This window comes from Entelurus aequoreus, linkage group LG01, assembly GCF_033978785.1.
Source record: "Entelurus aequoreus isolate RoL-2023_Sb linkage group LG01, RoL_Eaeq_v1.1, whole genome shotgun sequence".
NCBI lineage: Eukaryota > Metazoa > Chordata > Actinopteri > Syngnathiformes > Syngnathidae > Entelurus > Entelurus aequoreus.
The window spans coordinates 49,416,207-49,442,077 of NC_084731.1; the positions used below are offsets into that span (position 1 = coordinate 49,416,207).

The 25,871-nt window shown below is 37.5% G+C and overlaps 1 protein-coding gene across 5 annotated transcripts in view; it reads left to right on the top strand.

The window, feature by feature from the left end:
* srgap3 (SLIT-ROBO Rho GTPase activating protein 3) overlaps positions 1 to 25,871 on the top strand; it is a 256,795-nt gene that overhangs the window by 152,334 nt on the left and 78,590 nt on the right. For all 5 annotated transcript variants that reach the window (XM_062054132.1, XM_062054140.1, XM_062054149.1 and 2 more), the window contains exons 5-6: positions 11,687 to 11,872; positions 21,108 to 21,236. In XM_062054132.1, coding sequence (XP_061910116.1) covers positions 11,687 to 11,872; positions 21,108 to 21,236 — 315 coding nt within the window. The remainder of the gene's footprint in view (positions 1 to 11,686; positions 11,873 to 21,107; positions 21,237 to 25,871) is intronic.

The window sequence follows — 25,871 nt, forward strand, 5'->3', positions numbered from 1 at the left end:
TCTGGGTGTTGTTGATAAACGGTTTTCGCCTTGCATAGGAGAGTTTTAACTTGCACTTACAGATGTAGCGACCAACTGTAGTTACTGACAGTGGGTTTCTGAAATGTTCCTGAGCCCATGTGGTGATATCCTTTACACACTGATGTCGCTTGTTGATGCAGTACAGCCTGAGGGATCGAAGGTCACGGGCTTAGCTGCTTACGAGCAGCGATTTCTCCAGATTCTCTGAACCCTTTAATGATATTACGGACCGTAGATGGTGAAATCCCTAAATTCCTTGCAATAGCTGGTTGAGAAAGGTTTTTCTTAAACTGTTCAACAATTTGCTCACGCATTTGTTGACAAAGTGGTGACCCTCGCCCCATCCTTGTTTGTGAATGACTGAGCATTTCATGGAATCTACTTTTATACCCAATCATGGCACCCACCTGTTCCCAATTTGCCTGTTCACCTGTGGGATGATCCAAATAAGTGTTTGATGAGCATTCCTCAACTTTATCAGTATTCATTGCCACCTTTCCCAACTTCTTTGTCACGTGTTGCTGGCATCAAATTCTAAAGTTAATGATTATTTGCAAAAAAAAAAAAAGTTTATCAGTTTGAACATCAATTATTTTGTGTTTGTAGCATATTCAACTGAATATTTGCAAATCATTGTATTCCGTTTATATTTACATCTAACACAATTTCCCTACTCAAATGGAAACGGGGTTTGTACTTCCCTAGAGGCTGTTCAACTTCTGATCAAGCACGTTCTCCACCTTAATGGTATCCCTCTGGACCTGGTCTCAAACAGGAGACCCCAATTTGTATCCCAAGTTTGGAAGGCTTTTTGCAAGGTGTTAGGATATCATCAGGATATCACCCCTGGATAAACGGCCAGACCGAGCGGGATAACTAGGCCCTGGAGGTGGCACTCCGCTGTGTATGCCACAGACACCGTTCTTCCTGGTAACTTCCACCTCCCTTGGGTGGAGTATACTCACAATTCCCTCACCTCTTCGGCCACAGGTATATCTCCTTTTAAAGTCACCTACGGTGACCAGTCACTTCTTTTTCCTTACCATGAGTAGGAAATCACTATCCTATCCGTCCACCAGCACATTCGCCGCTCTCATCCGGTGTGGCGGAATACAAGAACGGCTGTGTCCCGGACGGCTGCCCAGAACCGTAGACTGGGGGATTGCCACAGAATACCAGCCTCCATTTATCAACCTGAACAAGAGGTCTGGCTGTCGTCTCGGAACTTACCATTGGCTGGCTCCTCCAGGAAGCTTTGCCCCAGGTTTGTGGGGCCCTTCAAGATCACCAAGATCATCAGCCCTGCGGGAGTTGAACTCCAGCTGCCTCCATCCATCAAGCGACGTTGGGGCGTTCACCTTTTCAACCTCAAGCCAGTTACCACCAGTTCTCTCTGCCCTCCTTCGACACCTCCTCCTCCTCCTCCTCCTCCTCCTCCACGCATGAGCGATGGTCACCCAGTGTTATGAATTTGCATGGCTGCGGAAGTTGTGACCCCAAGATGCAGGAGACAGGCGGACGACGTGCATGAAAGACAAGTATTTAATCATTCTCAACTAGAGATGTAACGGTACACTGTATAATGTTAAACCGCGGTAAAATTTCAGACGGTTAGTTATACCGTTTCAATTTTTATTTACCGAAAAACCGTCATTTATTAATGCATTTTAGGCAACACCGCTTACTTCCTGGTAACAAAGTCACAGCAGCACTGGCGCATGCGCACTAACGTCGTTTGGCTTGAAACATGGCGGAAAGCAACTACACAGACTTTGCTCCATAGAGTTCCTCTCGGACTAAATAGAGTCGAGCGCTTCATTTAACTTTCTTTCCCCTCGCTTCATTTCCGTGCAGTCTTGGCGTGTGTTCAAGAGCTCTCCGCTGCTCTTGGATGACTACAGGTGTGGACAATATTGGAGACAGACACATTTTTCCCACGCTAAAAGTATACCATGGAGGAGATGTTGCTTTCATTTTCTTAACACAGCATCCTGCTATGAATAAGAGTTAATGAGGTGAGGAAACATGCAGCGTGCGATGTGTCAGGAACGTTGCCACAACTTGTTTATAAAGTCTTTAGTTTGTTTACTGGGATGATCACTCGTCCTTTATTTAACTGCTAACTTTTTCAGTGTTTCGATAACATAAATACTAGCTATAATGTTTTGTCATCTCTTTGTGTTGAACGCAGACTGTGAAGATTGTGTATTAGATGTGAGAGGTATAACTTGTGTTTATTTTTGTTGGCTAAAGTGTTGCACTGAAACACACTGTGTTGTTGGAGAAGAACAACGCTTGTTTATTAGACTTGATCTTCATTCGCTAAACTGCCTTGTGTTTTATATTGTTTGTTTTATATATATATCAAACAGTAAATGTTTTTACATTTTGTGGATTTGTTCATTTCACAAAGTTACTTTAAAAACCATTCATGTGACATAGCACTTTTTTAATGTTTTAATGTGTATAGTTTAGGGATGATACTCGAAACCGGTTTTCCCGGTTGTTCGATAAGAAAAGAACTGAGTCCTCGGACTCTAATCCCTTTTTGAGAACCGGTACCCGTTATCGAGACCACTATAGTAAAGAAAAAGAGTTGGTTCTTTATTCGAATCCCTGGGAACGAATCTCGTCCCTACAAGAAATGCCCCGTGTGACATCACAAGAAATGACGTCACGTAGCTCAGTCATTAGGCGCAAATAGGAAAAGCAGGAAAAAAATGGGCCGGAAAAAGTGCTCCAAGGCATGGCTTAATTTCACCCCAAAAAATGAGGAAGCGCCAATATGCAATTATTGCCAGGCTTCGCTCTCGTGTAAGCGGGGGAAGTACAACAAGCGTGTCGTGTCTTCGAAGCAGCGGCAGAGACGACGAAGAACGCCCCTCTTCTTCTGCCAGCTGCCCAAGTCCCAGCTACAGTGGCGGTGACGTCGGTTAGTAACTAACGTTAACTGTTGCCGGTTAATTTCCATATCTGCTCACTTGTAGTAACGTTACCTCTTATGTCAACCAGGACTGCAGTAATGTTAGCTAGACTAACGTTACCTAAACATAGTCAGCGGCTAACGGTAACGTTAACGTGAGCCTTTTTGTATGTGTCTGATAACATTAACGTTATCTTGTAATCTACACCACGACAGAGTTTGCAAGTCTGTCTAATAAACTAGTGTTTTCTTTATTTCTTTAGCTTATTTGGAACATGAACACACTTACATTATAATACATCACAGTTTCATATCATTTCACTTTACAGGAGTAGGAAGAAGTTAAGCTTATTTAATCCTACCCCTTTCCCACTTCTTAGCGTTTACAAATATATACATCATTTACTGACCTTTTTATAATAAAATATTTGTGAATTAGTATATACAACAGTTTTGTAATATGTAATTAATTAATTTAGTCATTATTAATATACTGAGATGAAGAATATCTTATTTTCAATAAGGTTGAAAGTATTTCTCATAATTCTTCTTCTTTGTACTTTGTAAGCACTATTCATTTGAACAACCTCTTAAACTGGATCATATCAATACAATGTTTAACTTCTTTACTTAATCCATTCCATCATTTAATTCCACATCATTTTAGCTGTTTGCAATTTTACCAAATCATCGAACTTTAATATTTTTGACTCAATAAATAAAGTGTTTGTATGTTCTCTATATCCAACATTATGTATCAGTCTAATTAATTTTTTTGTAACACGGTTAACGAATGTAGCGCATGTTTGTAGTTATTTCCCCACATTTCTGCACAATAACTCAGATATGGTAATACTATAGTAGCGAGCAGTAGAGAATGTGAAGTGATTTGTTAAACCAAATATTGTGTTTTTTTCCATATACAACAACCTATCTGGACTCGATAAGAGAATCGATAAGGAATCGGTTCGATAAGAGGATTCGATAATAGGCTCGAACTCGATAATTTCTTATCAAACATCATCCCCTAGTATAGTTAATTCCTATATGACATATTTCTGCTCAAACTCTTAATGGATCTGTCCGAATACAGCATGGACATGCTGTGCATAACTTAAAACAAATACTTATCTCTATTAAAATACAAACATAGCAATAAAAGCATCATGTAATGTGAAAAGGCTGACACGTTGATACTATTAATGAACATAAAGACAAATATTTTAGTTCAGTTCAGTTCAGTTTCAGTTCATTTCGAACATGCATACGATACAATGTAATGCATCACACAATTCCAGTTGTTTCATTACAGCACGTCCGAAAAGGAGTAGGAAGAAGCAGAGATTATTTAATTCTACCCCTTTTCATACCATAGCAATTGTATCCAATTGCATTGTTCTCTGCAACAGCACAGTGAACAAATAAATAATAAATAAATAATATGCCATAGTAAGCAAACAAATATTAAATACATAAATAATCTTTGTCCCAATAAAAAAAAGGAAAAATAGGAGAAAAAAAAGGGTTCAAGATGTTCATCATAATTCTTGTTCTGTGTACTTTGTGAACACTTGTAGTTTGAACAGTCTCTTAAAATGAATCATATTGGTGCTTTGTTTGATTTATTTGCTTAATCCATTCCATAATTTAAATTCCACGTACGGATGTGCTAAAGGTTTTAAGTGTTGTACGCGCATACAAATGTTTTAAATTAGATTTTCCTCTAAGGTTATATTTTTCCTCTTTTGTTGAGAAGAATTGTTGTACATTCTTGGGTAGCAGGTTATAGTTTGCTTTGTCCATAATTTTAGCTGTTTGCAAATGCACCAAATTGTTGAATTTCAATATTTGTGATTTAATAAATAAAGTTCTCTATATATATAATATTCTCTATATCCAACATTATGTATTATTCTAATTGATCTTTTTTGTAACACATTTAGTGAATGCACACATTTGAAGTTGTTTCCCCATATTTCTACACAATAACTCAGGTAGGGTAACACTAGCGAGCAGTAAAGAATATGAATATGAAGTGATTTTTGGTCTAGAACATGTTTTGCTTTATTCAATATTGATGTGTTTCTTGCTACTTTATGTTGTAAATTTTTTACATGAGATTTCCAATTCATTTTATCATCTATTATTACACCCAAAAATGTGTTTTATTCTACCCTTTCAATATGTACTCCGTCTATCTGTATTTGTGTTTGACTTTCTCTTTTACTGTTACCAAATAGCATTATTTTAGTGTTACTGAGATTCAAAGATAGTCTGTTTTTGTCAAACCATCTTTTTAATTTGTAAATTTCTTCTGTTATTATTTGTATTAGCTTTTGTGTGTTCAATATTTGCCTTTAAATATATGGATAACGTTTATAGCCTTATTAAACATTATGTTCACACACCAACCCAACACTGTTTTACCAAATATAATGTGAAGTGAAGTGAATTACATTTATATAGCGCTTTTTCTCAAGTGACTCAAAGCGCTTTACATAGTGAAACCCAATATCTAAGTTACATTCAAACCAGTGTGGGTGGCACTGGGAGCAGGTGGGTAAAGTGTCTTGCCCAAGGACACAACGGCAGTGACTAGGATGGCGGAAGCGGGGATCGAACCTGCAACCCTCAAGTTGCTGGCACGGCCGCTCTACCAACCGAGCTATACCGCCCCGATAATGAATAATCCTGATTAATAATTTAGATTACACTATTGATTAAAAAACAATTTCTTAATTATTAGTTTGGCCACAATCGTGCAGCTCTATGGAGAAGACTAGATCTCATATAGAAACACAAATTTTATTTACATGGACAAAAAGTGCAGTTACGTCTTATTGCCATCCGGTGTCATTTTGCAAAATTCTTAAATTGTTTTTATTTGTTTATCTCTTATGTCCATAAGGTGCAATCTTGCACAATATCCACATTTATTTAATTTAATTATGTTATTATTTTGTTTCTGCCACATTACTTTGTTTATAATGCTTGTGTTTTTTTCATGTGCACATTCAATTTCTACTTGAGGTCCAAGTACGGTGTTTTTATATACAATAATGGTTCTTCCACAAAGAAAATCATTTTGAATGTGTTGTTTGTGCTTTTTCAAATAAATCTTGGTCAAAAGATTTCCGTATAAGCACTTTTTGAAAATTTTGAGCACATTTAAAAATACCATGATAATAATGATAACCGTGATACATTTGGTCACAATAACCGGGATAAGAAATTTTCATACTGTGAAATCCCAGGTAAGACAGGTATTTAATCATTCTCAACACAGGCTTAGCAGTGTTGCACACAGCATGCACGCTAACAGTCAGTAACAAAGAAACAAAACAACAATCCTCGAGCCCTGACTGTAGGGTGAGGCAGGCATAAATAGAAGCCAGCAGATTAGCAACCATGACCAGGTGTGGCCAGGCTGCCAATCAGCAACAGGTAAGGGGAAAAAGCGCTCAAGGAGACAAATAGGGAGTGGAACTAAAATAAGTGCGCTGACTAGGAAATAAACACAAAAGGAAACAGAACATGTGACACCTGACGTCGCAGGTCGTCACACCCCGCTTACTGTGTGAAGACCATTATAGACTCCAGAAGGCGGAGTAAGGTAGTTCACTATCTGGTCGACTGGAAATTGTACGGTCCTGAAAAACGCTCATTGGTCTCCAGCTCCTGTGTCCTCGATCCATCCCTTTCAATCTCTCTATCCTGAGAGAGCAGGCAGACCGGCGGGTTGTGTTCATCTCCTCTGCCAAGACTCCATTCACGCTTCTCGCTCCTGTGGCTCTGCCGGCGCTGCCGTGTAGTGTTAACTGTTTCCTCTCCACTCCTTTTGTGTGTATTTTCAGTGTCTCCACACCTTTTCTGTGCATCAGTTATTTTTCCTCACTCCTTTTTTAATGCGCTTTTTGTTCTTATTCTTATTATTTGGGGTCCTACTCCAGTGAAAGCCAATCATGACAACTGCAGTATTGACAACGTCAGTGCAAACAAAATAAGCTCCAAAACAGAAGCATGGCAGTATTAACCTGGATTCTACCGCTGAAACTTACAAAATACATTTCTTTTTTTTCCGTTTCTAATCTCATTATAGTTAAAATGCACAACAACATTATAGCTCTATTAAAAGAGAGTATCATATGAAAACACAACAGTCAAAATGAAAATATGCACAAATGAAGGAAAACCAAACAAAAGTCCTTTATTATCACCCATTCGTCTTATCTCTACAGCCTGTAATATTATACGTCTATCTAACTTGACATCTTGAACTGTCCAATTAATAATCTTAATACAAAATAATATGTATATAATAATTAGGGGTGCTAAAAAAAAAAAAATCATCACATTCGAATCTCGATTTTTTTAGTAATTTTCAAAAATCGAATTTATTTTATTTTTTGGAAGAATTAATAATACTTTTTTTTTTTTAGGCCATCTCTATGCTTACTTGGTGCACGTATGTGTCATATGTCAGCAACCAGAAGGAGGTTTTGTAACTTGTAAGCTGTTTTAAAGGCCTACTGAAATGATTTTTTTAAATTTAAACGGGGATAGCAGATCCATTCTATGTGTCATACTTGATCAATTTGCGATATTGCCGTATTTTTGCTGAAAGGATTTAGTATAGAACAACGATGATAAAGTTCGCAACTTTTGGTCTCTGATTAAAAAAAAAGCCTTGCCCCTACCGGAAGTAGCGTGAAGACACCGGAGGAAGGACTGCTCATATTTTCCTATTGTTTACACCAGCAGCGAGAGAGATTCGGACCGAGAAAGCGACGATTACCCCATTAATTTGAGCGAGGATGAAAGATTCGTGGATGAGTAACGTTAGAGTGAAGGACTAGAATGCAGTGCAAGACATATCTTTTTTCGCTCTGACCGTAACTTAGGTACAAGCTGGCTCATTGGATTCCACACTCTCTCCTTTTTCTATTGTGGATCACGGATTTGTATTTTAAACCACCTCGGATACTATATCCTCTTGAAAATGAGAGTCGAGAACGCGAAATGGACATTCACAGTGACTTTTATCTCCATGACAATACATCAACGAAACTCTTTAGCTACCGTGATAGCATCGTGCTTAACTGCATATAGAAACAAAATAAATAAATCCCTGACTGGAAGGATAGACAGAAGATCAACAATACTATTAAACCATGTACATGTAAATACACGGTTAATGCTTTCCAGCCTGGCGAAGGTTAACAATGCTGTTACTAACGACGCCATTGAAGCTAACTTAGCAACCGGACCTCACAGAGCTATGCTAAAAACATTAGCTATCCACCTACGCCAGCCAGCCCTCATCTGCTCATCAACACCCGTGCTCACCTGCGTTCCAGCGATCGACGGTGCGACGAAGGACTTCACCCGATCACAGATGCGGTCGGCGAGACGGAGGAAGTTAAGGTGAGTTCGGCGGCTAGCGCGTCTGCTATCCATCTCTGTCCTCCTGGCTGTGTTCCTGTAGTCCGCCGCTAATACACCGATCCCACCTACAACTTTCTTCTTTGCAGTCTCCATTGTTCATTAAACAAATTGCAAAAGATTCACCAACACAGATGTCCAGAATACTGTGGAATTTTGAAATGAAAACAGAGCTTTTTTGTATTGTATTCAATGGGGTACCAATACTTTTATCAACCGTTTACGTCACGCGCATACGTCATCATATCTAGACGTTTTCAACCGGAAGTGTGGCGGGAAATATAAAATTGCACTTTATAAGTTAACCCGGCCGTATTGGCATGTGTTGCAATGTTAAGATTTCATCATTGATATATAAACCATCAGACTGCGTGGTCGGTAGTAGTGAGTTTCAGTAGGCCTTTAAGGTGTTATTATTATACCAAATAATACATTGCAAAAATCAGTTTGAATCGTGAATCATGTTGAATTGAATATATCAATTATGAATCAAATCCTCACCCCAAGAATCAGAATCGAATGGCGAGGTGCCCAAAGATTCACACCAGTAACAATTGAATATTTGTATATATATATCAAAGTTTAAAATATATGACATACATTTTTTTCTGTCAAAATCGAAACAAACATTTAGTAAGAAAGATGAAGTATCCACATTATTCCCAGTCCCAATCCACATAAATGAATGACGTGTTGGGCCGGATTTGGCACATGTGTTCTATGGCTTTACCACTTCATACTAGTATTCCATACTTGAGGATTCACAATATTTTTCTATAAATATTCACTTGAGAACCATTGTCCTCAGTAGTGGACATTTGTTTGTGTTGTATTTATTGCATCAGTGTTGCACATTTTCAGAAAAAAATGCTCTCTTATGCAAAAAACAAATGTTGGTTCTCAGTTATGTATATGTTCAGCCTCTAATATAGCGGTATAGCTCGGTTGGTAGAGTGGCCGTGCCATCAACCTGAGGGTTGCAGGTTCGATTCCCGCTTCCGCCATCCTAGTCACTGCCGTTGTGTCCTTGGGCAAGACACTTTACCCACCTGCTCTCAGTGCCACCCACACTGGTTTAAATGTAACTTAGATATTGGGTTTTCACTATGTAAAGCGCTTTGAGTCACTAGAGAAAAGCGCTATATAAATATAATTCACTTCACTTCAATTCACTTAATGTTCAGATAAACTGTAGGTACAGTATATTAGTGGTGTTCTCCTGAAGGAATCAATAAAGTACTATCTATTCTACCGTGATATTGTATCATTATCTACTATCGTTTTGCGTTACAACACATCCTTGTCTGGTCATGTCCCCACCATTCGAGGATCCTGCAACATTGCCTCACACTAGAGTTGTCTTATCTCGGGGGTCTGCAACCTGCGGCTATTTAGCGCCGCCCTAGTGGCTCCCTGGAGCTTTTTCAAAAATGTATGAAAATAGAAAAAGATGGGGAACATTTTTTTTTTGTTTTAATAGGGTTTCTGTAGGAGGAAAACATGACACAAACCTCCCTAATTGTTAGAAATCCCACTGTTTATATTAAACATGATTGTCTGATGAGAGTATTTGGCGAGCGCCGTTTTGTCCTACTAATTTTGGCGGTCCTTGAACTCAATAGTTTGTTTACATGTAAAACTTTTTTCAAAGATGCCGTCCACCAATCTTTTTATGCTGTGTGTGAATGCACAAAGGTGAGCTTTGTTGATGTTTTTGACTTGTGTGGAATCAGGCATATTTTGTCAGTGCATGACTGCAAGCTAATCGATGGTAACATGCTATTTGGGCTAGATTTAGGTACATATTGCATCATTATGCCTCACTTGTAGGTATATTTGAGCTCATTTAATGTCCTTTGTCCTCTGTGTATTTAATTTATATCTGCATTTCTCATGACATATTATCTGTATGTAATATTGCCTGCATTTCTGATAGTGGTTTGTGTGCTGTTATAGACCTCAGCAAACGTTACCCAGCTTGCATAGATTGTAATAAATCCATTCAAATGAGACAGCCCGCCATTTCCTTTAACTTAGACACACATCTATTCCTTTGGCCATTCTAAACCAGTCATTTAGAGGAGTTATCTCACCCCTAGAGAAGCCTCCCTTTTACTACTGTTTTCCAATGTTGTAAAAATGGGTAGAATAAATATTACATTTCAACATTTCTGTCAACGAAGATTTGTGTCGGCCTGCAACACATAGTCATTTTGATAGTAGGCTAATATAGCTAATATAGACACTTATATCATGTGTTGACATCATTATATCACTTATAGAAGGCTTTACATTTTTTGCGGCTCCAGACATATTTTCTTTTGTATTTTTAGTCCAATATGGCTCTTTCAACAGTTTGGGTTGCCGACCCCTGCCCTATCTGTATGTCTGTGAGCATGGACTGATGAAGCCTGCTTGAATAAGAGGCAAAACATTTTCAAAGACTATCTGAACAGCCCAGTTGTGAACGATCCAATGCTTAGAGAATACAATGACCGGGATGAATGAGAATATTTACAGGCACCTTGACGTTTTTTCTGGCCGACATCGTTAGTACAACTAGCTCATAATCGACATGTCACGGTGATATCAAAGTAAAACCATGTCTAAAATACCCCAAAACTTGTCTGAAAATAGCATATACAGTACAGGCCAAAAGTTTGGACACACCTTCTCCTCATTCAATGCGTTTGAGTTTTTTTTTCATGACTATTGGAGATTGTCACTGAAGGCATCAAAACAATGAATGAACCCATGTGAAGTTATGTACTTAACAAAAAAAGGTGAAATAACTGAAAACATCGTCTTTATTCTAGTTTTTTCAAAATAGCCACCCTTTGCTCTGATTACTGCTTTGCACACTCTTGGCATTCTCTCGATGAGCTTCAAGAGGTAGTCACCTGAAATGGTTTTCACTTCACAGGTGTGCTTGAAGCTCACCGAGAGAATGCCAAGAGTATGCAAAGGGTGGCTATTTTGAAGAAAACTAGAATATAAAACATGTTTTCAGTCAGTTCACCTTTTTTATTAAGTACATAACTCCACATGTGTTCATTCATAGTTTTGATGCCTTCAGTGACAATCTACAATGTAAATAGTCATGAAAATAAAGAAAACGCATTGAATGAGAAAGAAACTTTTGGCTTGTACTGTACATAGATGTTTTTGATCTCTTGCACTATTTCAAATATGGTCCCTTTCATCTACTCGCTCCCTCTACAAAATCATATCTCATATGACGATGAAGTTGACAATATGTGTACTGTGACACGCCGAGTGATCGCATTGTTCTCCCTGCAGGTGATGAAGACGTACCACATGTACCACACAGAGAGCATCAGCGCCGAGAGTAAGCTGAAGGATGCTGAGAAACAAGAGGAGAAGCAGTTCAGCAAGTCGGGAGATCTCAACGTCAACCTCCTGCGCCACGAGGACCGCCAGCCCAGGCGTAGCACTGTCAGAAAGATTGAGAAGATGAAAGAGAAGGTGTGTGTTATTTACAATCATACAAAATGATGATCAGATTAAACCGATATACAGTTAAGGGCCTGATCTAATTAGATCCCAAATATCCCGTGCTAAATAGTCTATACAAACTATAAAATTGTGTGTACTGTTAGTGGGTTTGTTGCGGGTGATTTACTAACACTGTGAACACAAAAGTGCAAAAATTTTGTTTAACGTTTTATTTAAATTACAATTGTGCGTGTACTACCGACTGTCACCATGGAGACCCTATTTTACTGCACACTCATTGCACTATATGCCCCAACCTGTGGTGTTTTGCAATGTTATGGAATAAACAGCACACAACTACAGTATATTCTGGAACATCTCTTCTCTGGCTATGTCAAAGTACGATTTAGACAACAGAACCCATTCTTAGCTGTGGGAGGCGCGTCGGTGTTATGATAGTGCATCTGGAATGATCCAGTTGCAATACATTTTTTTCATATAGGAGATATTAGTAATATATCAAACGCCATTAAAAATAAAAACGGCTGGCACCAAAACAAATCAATTGAAGCAGCCGCTTAAAAGGGAACTGCAATTGTTGTTTAATTCTGCCTGTAATTCACAATCCTTATGAGAGACAAGAACACATAGATCTTTTTTATGCATTCTAACTTGTAAATAAACGTAAATAAAAGTCTGCTTACAATGGAGCCAATAGGAACATTGCGTCCTTGTGTCTATTCCGACTATAAACCCCAATAAATAACCATCCAAAAAGCATCAACAATACTCCATTTACATTTTAGGACCTGAATATTAAAGTATTATGCGATAGTGTTATTTTAAGCGTTAACGTTAAGGACCTTCATTTAGCGTCGCTTCCTTATGCTGCTGTATTGGCATCATGAGCTGGTGGGCTGCTTTCACGCCTTGGAGCTTGTGAAAGTTAATTTTAGATTGTAAATCATGTCTCTCACCTGTATACTGTAGTAAAATGACGTGGACATAAACTAAGAAGTTCGTCAAAGATTTTCAAATAAATAGTGATTCTTATTCGTAACAATTCTTAATCGGTTAAAAAAAATCAAAAATCGATAAAAAATATATATATGTGTATGTATGTACACTACCGTTCAAAAGTTTGGGGTCACATTGAAATGTCCTTATTTTTGAAGGAGAAGCACTGTACTTTTCAATGAAGATAACTTTAAACTAGTCTTAACTTTAAAGAAATACACTCTATACATTGCTAATGTGGTATATGACTATTGTAGCTGCAAATGTCTGGTTTTTGGTGCAATATGTACATAGGTGTATAGAGGCCCATTTCCAGCAACTATCACTCCAGTGTTCTAATGGTACAATGTGTTTGCTCATTGGCTCAGAAGGCTAATTGATGATTAGAAAACCCTTGTGCAATCATGTTCACACATCTGAAAACAGTTTAGCTCATTACAGAAGCTACAAAACTGACCTTCCTTTGAGCAGATTGAGTTTCTGGAGCATCACATTTGTGGGGTCAATTAAACGCTCAAAATGGCCAAAAAAAGAGAACTTTCATCTGAAACTCGACAGTCTATTCTTGTTCTTAGAAATGAAGGCTATTCCACAAAATTGTTTGGCTGACCCCAAACTTTTGAACGGTAGTGTATGTATATATGTATGTGTGTGTGTATATATATATATATATATATATATATATATATATATATATATATATATATATATATATATATATATATATATATATATATATAATTTACATATATTTTAGACATTGCACAACAAAGTCTGACTTTGTACATATATTTACAGTATATGCACATATATGAAAGTGGAGTCAAAAAGAGATTGGATCGCGCAACTTCGTACGGATTTTTCTTACAGGCCAGTCCATGGTCCTGTCTTTAAAACCACTACTTCCGGTTCCGGTGTCGGAATATTAAAACACATCAATTTTGGTTTGCTTTTCAGTTTCAGTTTCTATTGATATGTGTGTAGATATTTCTGTGGAAGTCTTGGAACTTTGTGCCGTGTATTAAGTATTTTCTTTACATGTTAGCCAGTGTCGCAGGTACATGGTACCGTAGTATTTATATCCCCTTTTTCAACATTCAGGATTCCTCAAAGGACGCTCCATTCATAAGACTGTCATGGACATTATTAAATACAGGGATTTAATTACACATGATGATATTCTGCTCTTCTTGGACTTTTATAAAACGCTTGACTCACTGGAACATGACTCCCTTTTTCTATTGCTGGAACACACTGGATTTGGTATTAAGTTTCAGGAGATAATTAGAGGACTTTGTGATAATATTAATAGTTGTCTTACTCGTCTCAGGCACAACATTTTCCTAGGAAATGAAGAACAAATGCCAACGACTTTTGAAAAGATTCAAGGATTCTCTAATGTATCAGGACTTTGCCTAGACCTTTAAAAATGTGAATTGTTTCCTACCAATAAATGTGTGAATAAAATCTGTTCAATGTTCCTGTAAAGTCTGAGGTAAAATATTTAGGTAAGAATCTATCAAAAAAACCTAAAAAAACTAATTACTCCCAGAACAAAAACATAGAAAATATGCCAAACTAAGCTACATTTTTGCAAGCAACAAAGAGAGTTGTCAATACTTGGATGTATTTACTTAACCAAAATGGAAAGTTTATCTAGATGTATTTATCCTGCTTATGCTCACTCCATACCGACACGGAGAATAAAAACATAAACCAACTCAGTTTTAATTTCATTTGGAGAAAAAAGACTCAGTGTATGAGAAAAGGGCAACAGGGAGAAATAATGTAAAGATGGAGGACTAATAGTTATAGATTTTGATTATTTAAATCGATGGTTCTTAAACTTATTTCACCAAGTACCACCTCAGAAAGAACTTTGCTCACCAAGTACCACCTCAGAAAGAACTTTGCTCACCAAGTACCACCATAATGACCAACATTAAAATACAGTAGCATTGTAGGCCTAAGTATTCATTAAAAACAAGGCAGAGGTTTTATTTAGCAAGTACATTTAATATGTTTCTACCACTGTAACATTACACACATTTCGAACAGCAACACTGTGTTTGAATATAATTAATAATTATTACTTAATAATAATTAAGTTATTCTTTGGCGTACCACTAAATGAAGCCCTTGTCCCACTAGTGGTACATGTACCACAACTTGAGAATCACTAGTTTAAATGGTTCCCTGAAATTGAAATGGTGGAAGTCGAGGATTAAAAAGTGTGATTCCTTTGGGTACTGCATACCCCCAAAAGTATTTGATTAATTAGGACTGAAGTTCCATTATATGCAACTTTCAAATGTAGACGCTTCCTGTTTAATTAGCAGACTTTCACAAGCAGATGTATCTTATTGGAAGATGAAGTACACACATAACATCACATTTCAATATGGAAGAACAGATTTATTACACACTTAATCAAATAGTTGTATTATGATGGCTGCATGCAGAGAAGTATTTGGTGGGTTGTAGATATTATGGATGCACAAAGCAACTCGCTTAATTATGAGAAACACATTTAAATTTCATCCACCACTTTGTGAATTTAAACAATTGCACAAAGCATTGCCAAAACAAATCTTATTTCTAGTTTGCCGCACTGCACATAATTACTTCCAAAACTAATTTTACACAACATTCCATTAATGCACTATTAGATCATGTCTTACAATACATTTTAATCCAAACAAAACAATAATGATAATTTTATTAAATTTGACAAAGACACAATTTTAAAAATACAAACATTTTATTTATTTATTGTATTACCAGCCAAGGTGAAATAAACTCACTCTTTAAAACCACAAACAATTTTAATCTATAATATTGTCCATAATCTTTTTCTTACCTGCATAAGTTAATCTTACTTTGGGATTCTTTGTTTTCTGGGAGTTATTGTTTTAATTACATTTTTATTTTTTGATAGGTTATACCTAAATGTTTCTCCTCAGACTTTACAGGGACATTGCAAATATTTTTATTCACACTATTATGGATAGAAAAAGTTCCAAGACTTACACAGAAATATCTACTGTGTGTACATATAAACAGAAACTGAAACTGAAAAGCAAACCAAAATTTATGTTTTCGTATTCCGACACCAGAACCGGAAGTGGTGATTTTAAAGACAGGACCGTGGACTGGCCTGTAAGAAAGTCTGTACTATGATGCGCGATCGAATCCCTTTTTGCCTCCACTTTCGTATATATGTGCATATAGATACTGTATCTGTATATGCAGACGTCAGACCTCGTTGTGCCATGTCTAAAATATAGAAATGTGCCATGTCTAAAATAGTAGGGCTCCAAAGACATTTTCGCTTAATCAGGTGATTAATCAGGATTAAATACTCTATTAGTTTGACAGCCCTAGTTAAAATACATGTTTCGAAAAATATCTATTTTCAATTTCTAAATTCCCAATGCACTGAGACTGTGGTAAGTGAACCACAAACACAATACATCATAATCTATGCTTTGCTACCATACTTGCAAATGAGACTCATACATTTAATAACAAAAACAAGATATAACTGTACAGTACAGTTATCATAATCTCATTTTAAATTGTTCAAATAAAAAAAATACCATTTAAGTTTATTAACACACACAAAAGTACAAGGACATTTGTACCGTTGACGATTGATTCTCAGGTACCGGGAAATGTTATCATATCGGTTCAAATGTGAAAGGCACCCGTTCCTTTCCCTGGCAGAGGTAAAACATTCCGATTTAAGAGAGAGGTATTAGCTGTACATTGGCAATCAAATACAATAATAGCTGTCAGAACTCAGCTGAAATGACTGCTCTCTGCTGCACATGTTCAACATTCCACACCGTGGATCTTCCTCTGGCTTTTCCTCATGCAAGTGAAAACTCTCTCCATATTTCAGGAAATCAAAAGATGTTTCTGATTGATATGGTATGACGGGTGCTTGGAAATGTAACACTATTCATAAAACTGCTTGGCAGGGACCTTTCTCGCCCATCTCCAAGCTATTGTGGTCTCAACCTCTGGAAACTGTTAAATGAGGAACAGCAAAGAGGCCTTTTCTACCACAAGTTCAGGAACTTGAAGTTCCTGGAACCTTTACTTCCTGGAACTAAAGGTTTCGGTAGAAGTGAGTGGTTTGTGTTTCCACTGCATTTCACAGTTAAGGTAGTTTATACAAATTAGGCTGATGACAAATAGATGAGTGGTGGTGTATACTTCTACCCTGATACCATGTAAATAAACAGACAATATTAAGTCATATTTCCTTTATTGAAGTGTAAGTAAATAAAAATACAAAGCAATAATATACAAATTGATATGATTAAAAAACAAAGTTTACCTGATTTTACAAAAAAAGTAATCTCGGCTTTTGTCTACAGCAGGCGTCGGCAACCCAAAACGTTGAAAGAGCCATATTGGACCAAATGGATACAAAAAACTAATCTGTCTGGAGCCGCAAAAAATTAAAAGCCGTATATAAGTCTTATAATAAAGGCAACACATGACGTAAGTGTTTATATTAGCTATAATAGCCTACTATCAAAATGACTGTGTCGCAGGCTGAAGCAAATCTTCGTTGACAGAAATGTTGAAATGTAATATTTTTTCTACACATTTTTACAACATTAGAAATCATTAGTAAATCAGAGGCTACTTAGAAGGTGAGATAACACCTGGGAATGACTGGCTTTTAATGGCCAAAGGTATAGATGTGTGTGTCCAAGTTAATGGAAACAGGCTGTCTGTGGTCTGGAACAACATGGCACACAAACTGAAATGCAGCCATTATTACATATAGGTAATGTGCCATGAGACATGCAAAACTAAATTATATACAAAGAGGATAAAAGTAAAGGAAATTAAATGAACTCAAATATACATGTTTGTCTTCAAACAAAAAATATACTAAAAAAAAAAAAATGTTCCCCCCCATCTTTTTCCATTTTTAATCCTTTTTAAAAAATGTGTCTCGAGAGCCGCGTGTTGCTGACAGTTTCCAACAGTCAGAAAGTCGTCCCCTGTGAGTTGTAAATAACAAAAAAAATATATATATATAAATTGCAAATGTTAGTGTTACACATAAAGCATCAGATTTAGCGTTAGCCTGTTAGAATTAGCCTACAGTTCAGTCGGGTTGAGACTAACAACTACACAAATGGCATATCAGACTACATTAACAGCATTTAAAAAAGTAAATGAAGATTTTTTTACTTGATTTATCTTTATTCAACTTGTCTTTAATTTCACATTTCTCTACGAGGTCGGAGTCCCAGTGAGCTGCTCGCCTCGCCGCTTCGAAGTCAGCCTGAATACTAAATAACCCTCTTGAACATGTTAAAAAGAGTCTGTCCACTTCTCTTAATTTTGTGTATTGAAGTAAAGTTTGTAAAAAATAATAATCATGAAACTGCATACTAGTTTAAAGACTACAACTGAGTAAAAACATTACAAGACAGCTCCACTAATCAGTGTTCTTCAGCACAAAGATGCCACACAAAAGATCCTGCAAGTCGAAAGTTCCTTTCATTCTTCTTTCTCTCCCTTGTATGTTGGAATAGAAATACATGAGAAAAAGGAAATACACAAATTGTCCTCAGATACTCTAATGGCGGCTGAAAATTTGAATACAACGCTTTAGAAGGGCCCAACTGTATTCAACCAATCAGCGTTTGACAGCACAGCCCGCCCCTCTACAGTTCCTGGGAAAGTCCTACCTCACTACTAGGAACTAAAAATAGTTACTGAGTAACTAAATCTACCCAAGTAGTTTTAGTTGGAAACCCAGGGTGGTACTTTATGAGAAAGTTCCTGTAAAGGCTCCTGCGGTGGAAATAGGCCTAATGAGAACCAACACTATGTGCATGTTTGTGTCACAGCAAATGTATTTGTTATGATGTGCACACTGTCCAAAAAGATCAATCGGCCAAACGTAACAAAGTGCTGTAATTTGTATTTTTTAGGGCTTTCTCACACTAGACTAGACCATCATACTGTGCTCAGGCCTACTTAAAACTTAAAACATGGCATGTACCGTATAGCAAGTTTATGAACACATTGATTCAAGCCCAGGCATGACCCACTTCCTGTCTATTGGCACGATCGGAAGAGGAGGTAAGTTGTTGCCCTAGGGGAAACTGGGTATGACATGGCACACTGACAAAACTTAACCTATTGTTACTATAACAATCTACAAAGTTAATACAGTTCGCTTCTCCTTCTTCCCTCCATTTATCTGCTTTCTTTTGTATTTCAAGTTATTATTACGTTTATGTATTGTTGCATTTGAAATAATTTTATTGTTGATAATAGAGGTAATTATTGTTATTATTCATTATCAATAGTTGTTATCAACAACTACAGACCAATTTCAAATCTACCATTCATAAGTAAAATAATTGAGAAAGTTGTCCTCCAACAACTAAATCACTTCTTGGCTTCTACTGGCTGCCACAACAACTTCCAGTCAGGATTTCGACCTCTTCATAGCACAGAGACGGCCCTTCTTAAAGTTATAAATGACATCCGTCTAAACACAGACTCTGGCAAAACTTCAGTATTAATGCTTTTGGACCTCAGTGCTGCATTTGACACTGTCGACCACTCAATACTTTTGGACAGGTTGGAAAACTGGGTGGGGATCTCAGGCACAGTTTTAAGCTGGTTCAAGTCATATCTACAAGATAGGAACTATTTTGTTTCCATTGGTGACTTTGTATCAGAACCAACCAACGTAACGTGTGGAGTCCCCCAAGGTTCAATCTTGGGGCCGACTTTATTTAACATCTATATGCTCCCACTAGGACAAATCATGCAAAATAATAACATTGACCATCATTGCTATGCCGATGACACCCAAATCTATGTAGCGCTATCACCAAATGACTATCGCCCCATAGATCTTCTGTGCCAGTGCATTGAGCAAGTCAAACACTGGATGTGCCAAAATTTCCTACAACTAAATGAAGATAAAACTGAGATAATTGTTTTTGGTGCTAAAAAAGAAAGGTTTAAAGTCATCCAACACCTTCAATCACTGTCCCTGAAAACCTCGAATAAAGCCAGAAATCTTGGGGTTATTTTAGATTCTGATTTACATTTCGACAGTCACATCAAATCAGTAACAAAATCGGCCTACTATCACCTCAAAAATGTAAAAAGACTTAGAGGGCTCATGTCAGCTCAAGACTTAGAAAAACTTGTACATGCCTTTATTACCAGTAGGCTAGACTATTGTAATGGTCTCCTTGCAGGTCTTCCCAAAAAAACTGTCAGGCAGCTACAGCTTGTTCAGAACGCTGCTGCTAGAGTTCTAACAAAGACCAAAAAATGTGAGCACATTACACCAATTCTTAAATCCTTACATTGGCTCCCTGTACATCAGAGAATAGATTTCAAAATCCTCCTGCTCACATATAAATCACTACATGGTCTAGGGCCCAAGTATATCACTGATATGCTCCCACTATATACGCCCTCTAGATCACTAAGATCTTCTGAGACCAATCTGTTAGCGGTTCCAAGAGTAAACTCAAATCAAGGGAGATCATCATTCAGTCACTATGCAACACATAGCTGGAATAAACTTCCTGAAGATGTCAGACTCTCCCCAACTCTCACTACTTTTAAAACTAGACTGAAGACTTTTATGTTCACCTTAGCTTTCAGCTAAATCTTTTAATCTTTTAACTTTTAACGTCTGCACTGTTCTTATTTTTATTGTCTGCATTTTAATTTTGCTTTTATTTTCTTTCATTTCACTTTGTTGTCTGTGAAGCACTTTGAGTCTGCCTTGTGTATGAAAAGCGCTATACAAATAAAGTTGCCTTGCCTTAATAGTGATATTTCTATTGGTATTTGTATTGCTCTATTTGTAGTGTAATAATGCTCATTGTCATTTCTGTATTATTAATATTTATTTCATTTACTGCTTTGCTATTACTTTTGCCATCATATTTGTACATATCCTATTGGCTGATGCTGTTCTGTTGTTATTGTTGTTGTTGTTGTTGTTGTTGTTATTGTTGTGTTGTTGTTGTTGTCTCGCTGTCTTATCCCCCTCTTGTCCCCGCAATTTCCCTGTCTTCCTTTTTTTTCTCTTTCTATCCCCTCCTGCTCCGGCCCGGCTGTACCAAATAATAATAATATAAATCCATTTAATAAAGTCAAATACAAATAAGGCAACTAGAGAAGTATCCCACACTACCTGCTGTCTGCACTACCTGCTGTCTGTTCTTCTCTGCAGAGGCAAGCAAAGTACTCCGAGAATAAGCTGAAGTGCACCAAAGCCCGCAACGACTATCTGTTGAATCTAGCAGCAACAAATGCAGTGGTGGCCAAATATTACATCCACGATGTCTCTGATATGATCGATGTAAGTATATCTTTCTAAACTGTAGTTGTGGACTTGACTTTCTACGCTATCACAATCTAGAAGTATTATTGCAACAGGTGATGTTCATTTAGATACTTTGTTTTCCTCTTTTGTGTGATGCATTACACCACTGCTAACTACAACAATAATACATGTATTGCTAAAATAACACTCTACTTTTCCAATGTATAAATTTTTCTACCGTTTGTTCCTTTCGGGGTCACAGGGGGACAAGAGCTTCAGACTGTTTTCAAGATGTGCAGTGAAGCCTGCTTTTATTTTATTATTTTTTTAGCTTAGGAAAGTATTCTGTTTATGATGAAGGATGTTTTTCCAACTACAACTGTCATGGCCTGTTACTTCAGGACATGTCTAGTTTTGCATTTTAGTTATTATTTCTCCCTATGTTGTATTCGGTTATATTCTTGTGCTCCTATTTTGGTTTCTCCTTCCCTTGCGTTTGTGTCATCCTCATGTGACGTAATCACTTTCCGAACGCTGTCCCCCACAATTGTCTTCAGTTTTTGCTTAGTGTTCCAACTTGTTTTCTAACTTAACCGTGCTCCTTATTTGTACCTGTCTCGCCTGTTAGCTGAGGCGGTTCCATTGCTCGCTTCATGCGACAGCTTGCGTTTGTTTATCTGCTTCTGTGATAAGTAAGCCTTTAGTTTTCCTGTGCGCTTTTCCTTGCGGCACAACCTCCTTTTGTTTGCTACTTTTTCTTCCCATCAGACTTGGATGGCTGCTTCTCTGTCTCACGTGACTCAGATGACAGGTGCTTGTTGGACAAGCACCTGTCATCTGAGTCACGTGCAAGGGCGCACTAACTAAGATGCGTGTGGAGCACGGTGACACGATCAATTCGGACTTCTTATTTCCAGCACTTTCTGCCAATTACCCCTCGCTCAGTGAAATTACCTCAAAGGCTGTGGATAATATGGACATTTTCAGTGTTAAAGAACACAGTTAAGCTCCACCCCCAAAGACTCAATCTACCGGGGACTCTACAGAGATTTACAGTGCGGCATGGATGGACGAGTGGTACCGGAAGGTGTTGATTAAGCTGGAAATAACACCAGCAGCCAAGCTTGTTCCAGCTTTGCCGCCTGCCCAAGCCAAACTTGTTCCAGCTTTGACGCCTAGCCAAGCCAAGCTCGCTCCAGCTTCAAAGCCCGATCAAGGAAAGCTCGCTGCAGCACGCCGCTTCCAGCCTCGTCTCTAGTGGGTCTCCCGCTGATGCCACCATCCTCCCCTCCAGCTCTGCAGCCAACTTATGCGTCGCCTCCAGCTCTGCAGCCAACTTATGCGTCGACTCCAGCTCTGCAGCCAACTTATGCGTCGCCTCCAGCTCTGCAGCCAACTTATGCGTCGCCTCCAGCTCTGCAGCCAACTTATGCGTCGACTCCAGCTCTGCAGCCAGCCTCTGCGTCGCCTCCAGTTCTGCAGCCAGCCAGATCTCCTGCTCAGCAACCAGCGCAATGTCCGTCTCGCCTGCTGCGGAAGCTCTCGTCTGGCGCTTGCCCTCCTCGCCTGCTGCAAAGGCGCCCATCGTGTGCCCACACGCAGCTTGTCGGTCAGGAGTGTGGCCGTTCCATGGACATCCTCCGCGCCATCAGCAACAATGCCCAGGACCGGGCGTAAATCCTTACGGCTGCTGGTGCGCTACTGCTGGTCACGTCTGCCTCTTCGCCGTTCTGTGGACGCCCGCTTTGCCAGCTGCAGTGGCGTTCAACTCGCCGAAGCCACCTGACTCGTCCTCGGTGGCTTTGGGGACATTTAGCCTGGCAACCCACCGCCATGTCCTCTCTCCACCCTTCCGTGACTTTGTACTTCTACTTTTTGTTTTCTGGGACGTCTGGAATCAGTCCCTTGGGGGGCGGTACTGTCATGGCCTGTTACCTCAGGACATGTCTAGTTTTGTATGTGTTATTATTTGTCCCTATGTTGTATTCAGTTATATTCTTGCGCTACTATTTTGGTTTCTCCTTCCCTTGTGTTTGTGTCATCCTACTGTGATGTAATCACTTTCCGAGCACTGTCCTCCACACCTGTCTTCAGTTATTGATTAGTGTTCCCACCTGTTTTCTAAGTTAACCATGCTCCTTATTTATACCTGTCCCGCCTGTTAGCTGAGGCGGTTCCATTGCTCGCTTCATGCAACAGCTTGCGTTTGTTTATCTGCTTCTGTGACAAGTAAGCCTTTAGTTTTCCTGTACGATTTTCCTAGGAGCACAATCTCCTTTTGTTTGTTACTTTATAACCTTGCTTGAGGACTAAAAAGAGTGTTCTTACCTAGACGCTGCTTCCATTTTGTTTTTTGCATCCTGAGTCAAACGACCTTCGCCTCGACGCGACATAAACCTAACAGATTTTTCTTAGGGGTGTTGCTCACAAACAGGCTGTAGGGATACATTTTATTTGTCAGAACATCATTAAAAAGTCACATTTGCATAATCGGGGACTTTTTAACAGAGTGCTGCACTAAGTCTTGACTATGGCATTACAGCAGAGGGCATTTAATTTATGATAGTAGTGTCAGAAGTGCGGTCCCGGGGCCATTTTCTTCCCACTGATAGTTTTTTATTGGCACTGAACATATTCTAAATATACGGAGCCCCTAAAGGGACATGGGAATTTTTTTTTTTTTAGACATGTATCTCGTGGCCACGAGAAAGTATCTCGTGGCCACGAGAAAGTTTCTCGTGGCCACGAGAAACTTTTTATAAAAAAAAAAAAAAAAAATTAATATTTTTTTTTTTTTTTTTTTTTTTTTTATAAAAAGTTTCTCGTGCGCACGAGAAAGCATTGGATGCGTGCTGATGGTTTAGTGTGTGTTAAAATGGCAGTTTAGGAGTTAATATGGCTGTATTTCCAGATAGGACTTTCCCCCATGTGTGTTGTGGCAAAATGTGAATGCTTGATTAGTAGGTGTGAGACAAACACTTTATCTTCCTGGTTATTGTAACGCTACGTGTTTGACATTATTTAAGACTTTATCATGCCCGGGAAAGGACAGTTTTCCTCTTCTGTGGCTGTGGGGGGTGGGCGTGGCTTGCGGACCTGCAGCGAAGCGGAGTGTGCCAGTTAGTCCCATGTTGATGTGATCAAACTTCTTTCTTGCTTGGAAGATACACACACAATTGTAACTGTTATTTCTTCCTGCACATAATAAATATGTACAACGTGTTTGGATGTATTCATTTATGTAAAATTGTCATTAAATGTAATATTGCCTGACAAAAAGTGATACGACGTACGTAATATTTTGATATTTACACATCGCATATTTACACACGCGCATCTGACTAGAATACCCTTATGTGCATTACATATATCAACATCAACTACCTACTGTACTGTTTACTTGTTGAAATACCCTTTTTAGAGCAAATATCTACCCACATAATTTATATGTGTATATATAATATATATATATATATGTGTATGTATGTATGTATGTGTATCTATATATATATATATATATATATATATATATATATATATATATATATATATATGTATATATATATATATATATATATATATATATATATATATATATATATATATATATATATATATATATATATATATATATATATATATATATATATGTATGTGTATCTATATATATATATATATATATATGTGTATCTATATATATATATGTATATATGTGTATCTATATATATATATATATATATATATATATATGTATATGTGTATATATATATATATATATATATATATATATATATATATATATATATATATATATATATATATATATATATATATAGACATATATATACATATATATACATATATATATATATATATATATATATATATATATATATATATATATATATATATATATACATATTATGTATAAGCATGTATATATATACTATACCGTTTAAAAGTTTGGGGTCACATTGAAATGTCCTTATTTTTGAAGGAAAAGCACTGTACTTTTCAATGAAGATAACTTTCAACTAGTCTTAACTTTAAAGAAATACACTCTATACATTGCTAATGTGGTAAATGACTATTCTAGCTGCAAATGTCTGGTTTTTGGTGCAATATCTACATAGGTGTATAGAGGCCCATTTCCAGCAACTATCACTCCAGTGTTCTAATGGTACAATGTGTTTGCTCATTGGCTCAGAAGGCTAATTGATGATTAGAAAACCCTTGTGCAATCATGTTCACACATCTGAAAACAGTTTAGCTCGTTACAGAAGCTACAAAACGGACCTTCCTTTGAGCAGATTGAGTTTCTGGAGCATCACATTTGTGGGGTCAATTAAACGCTCAAAATGGCCAGAAAAAGAGAACTTTCATCTGAAACTCGACAGTCTATTCTTGTTCTTAGAAATGAAGGCTATTCCACAAAATTGTTTGGGTGACCCCAAACTTTTGAACGGGAGTGTATATATATATATATTATATTACTGTAACTTGTTCTTAAAAATAGTAGTTATTTTGTTTGTCAAATTTAGTGTTTGTGTGTATATATGTATACTGTATATATTTATGTGTGTTTCTTCCTATACAGTATACATGTATATGTGTGTGTGTGCGTGTATATACTGTATGTATATATATATATATATATATATATATATATGC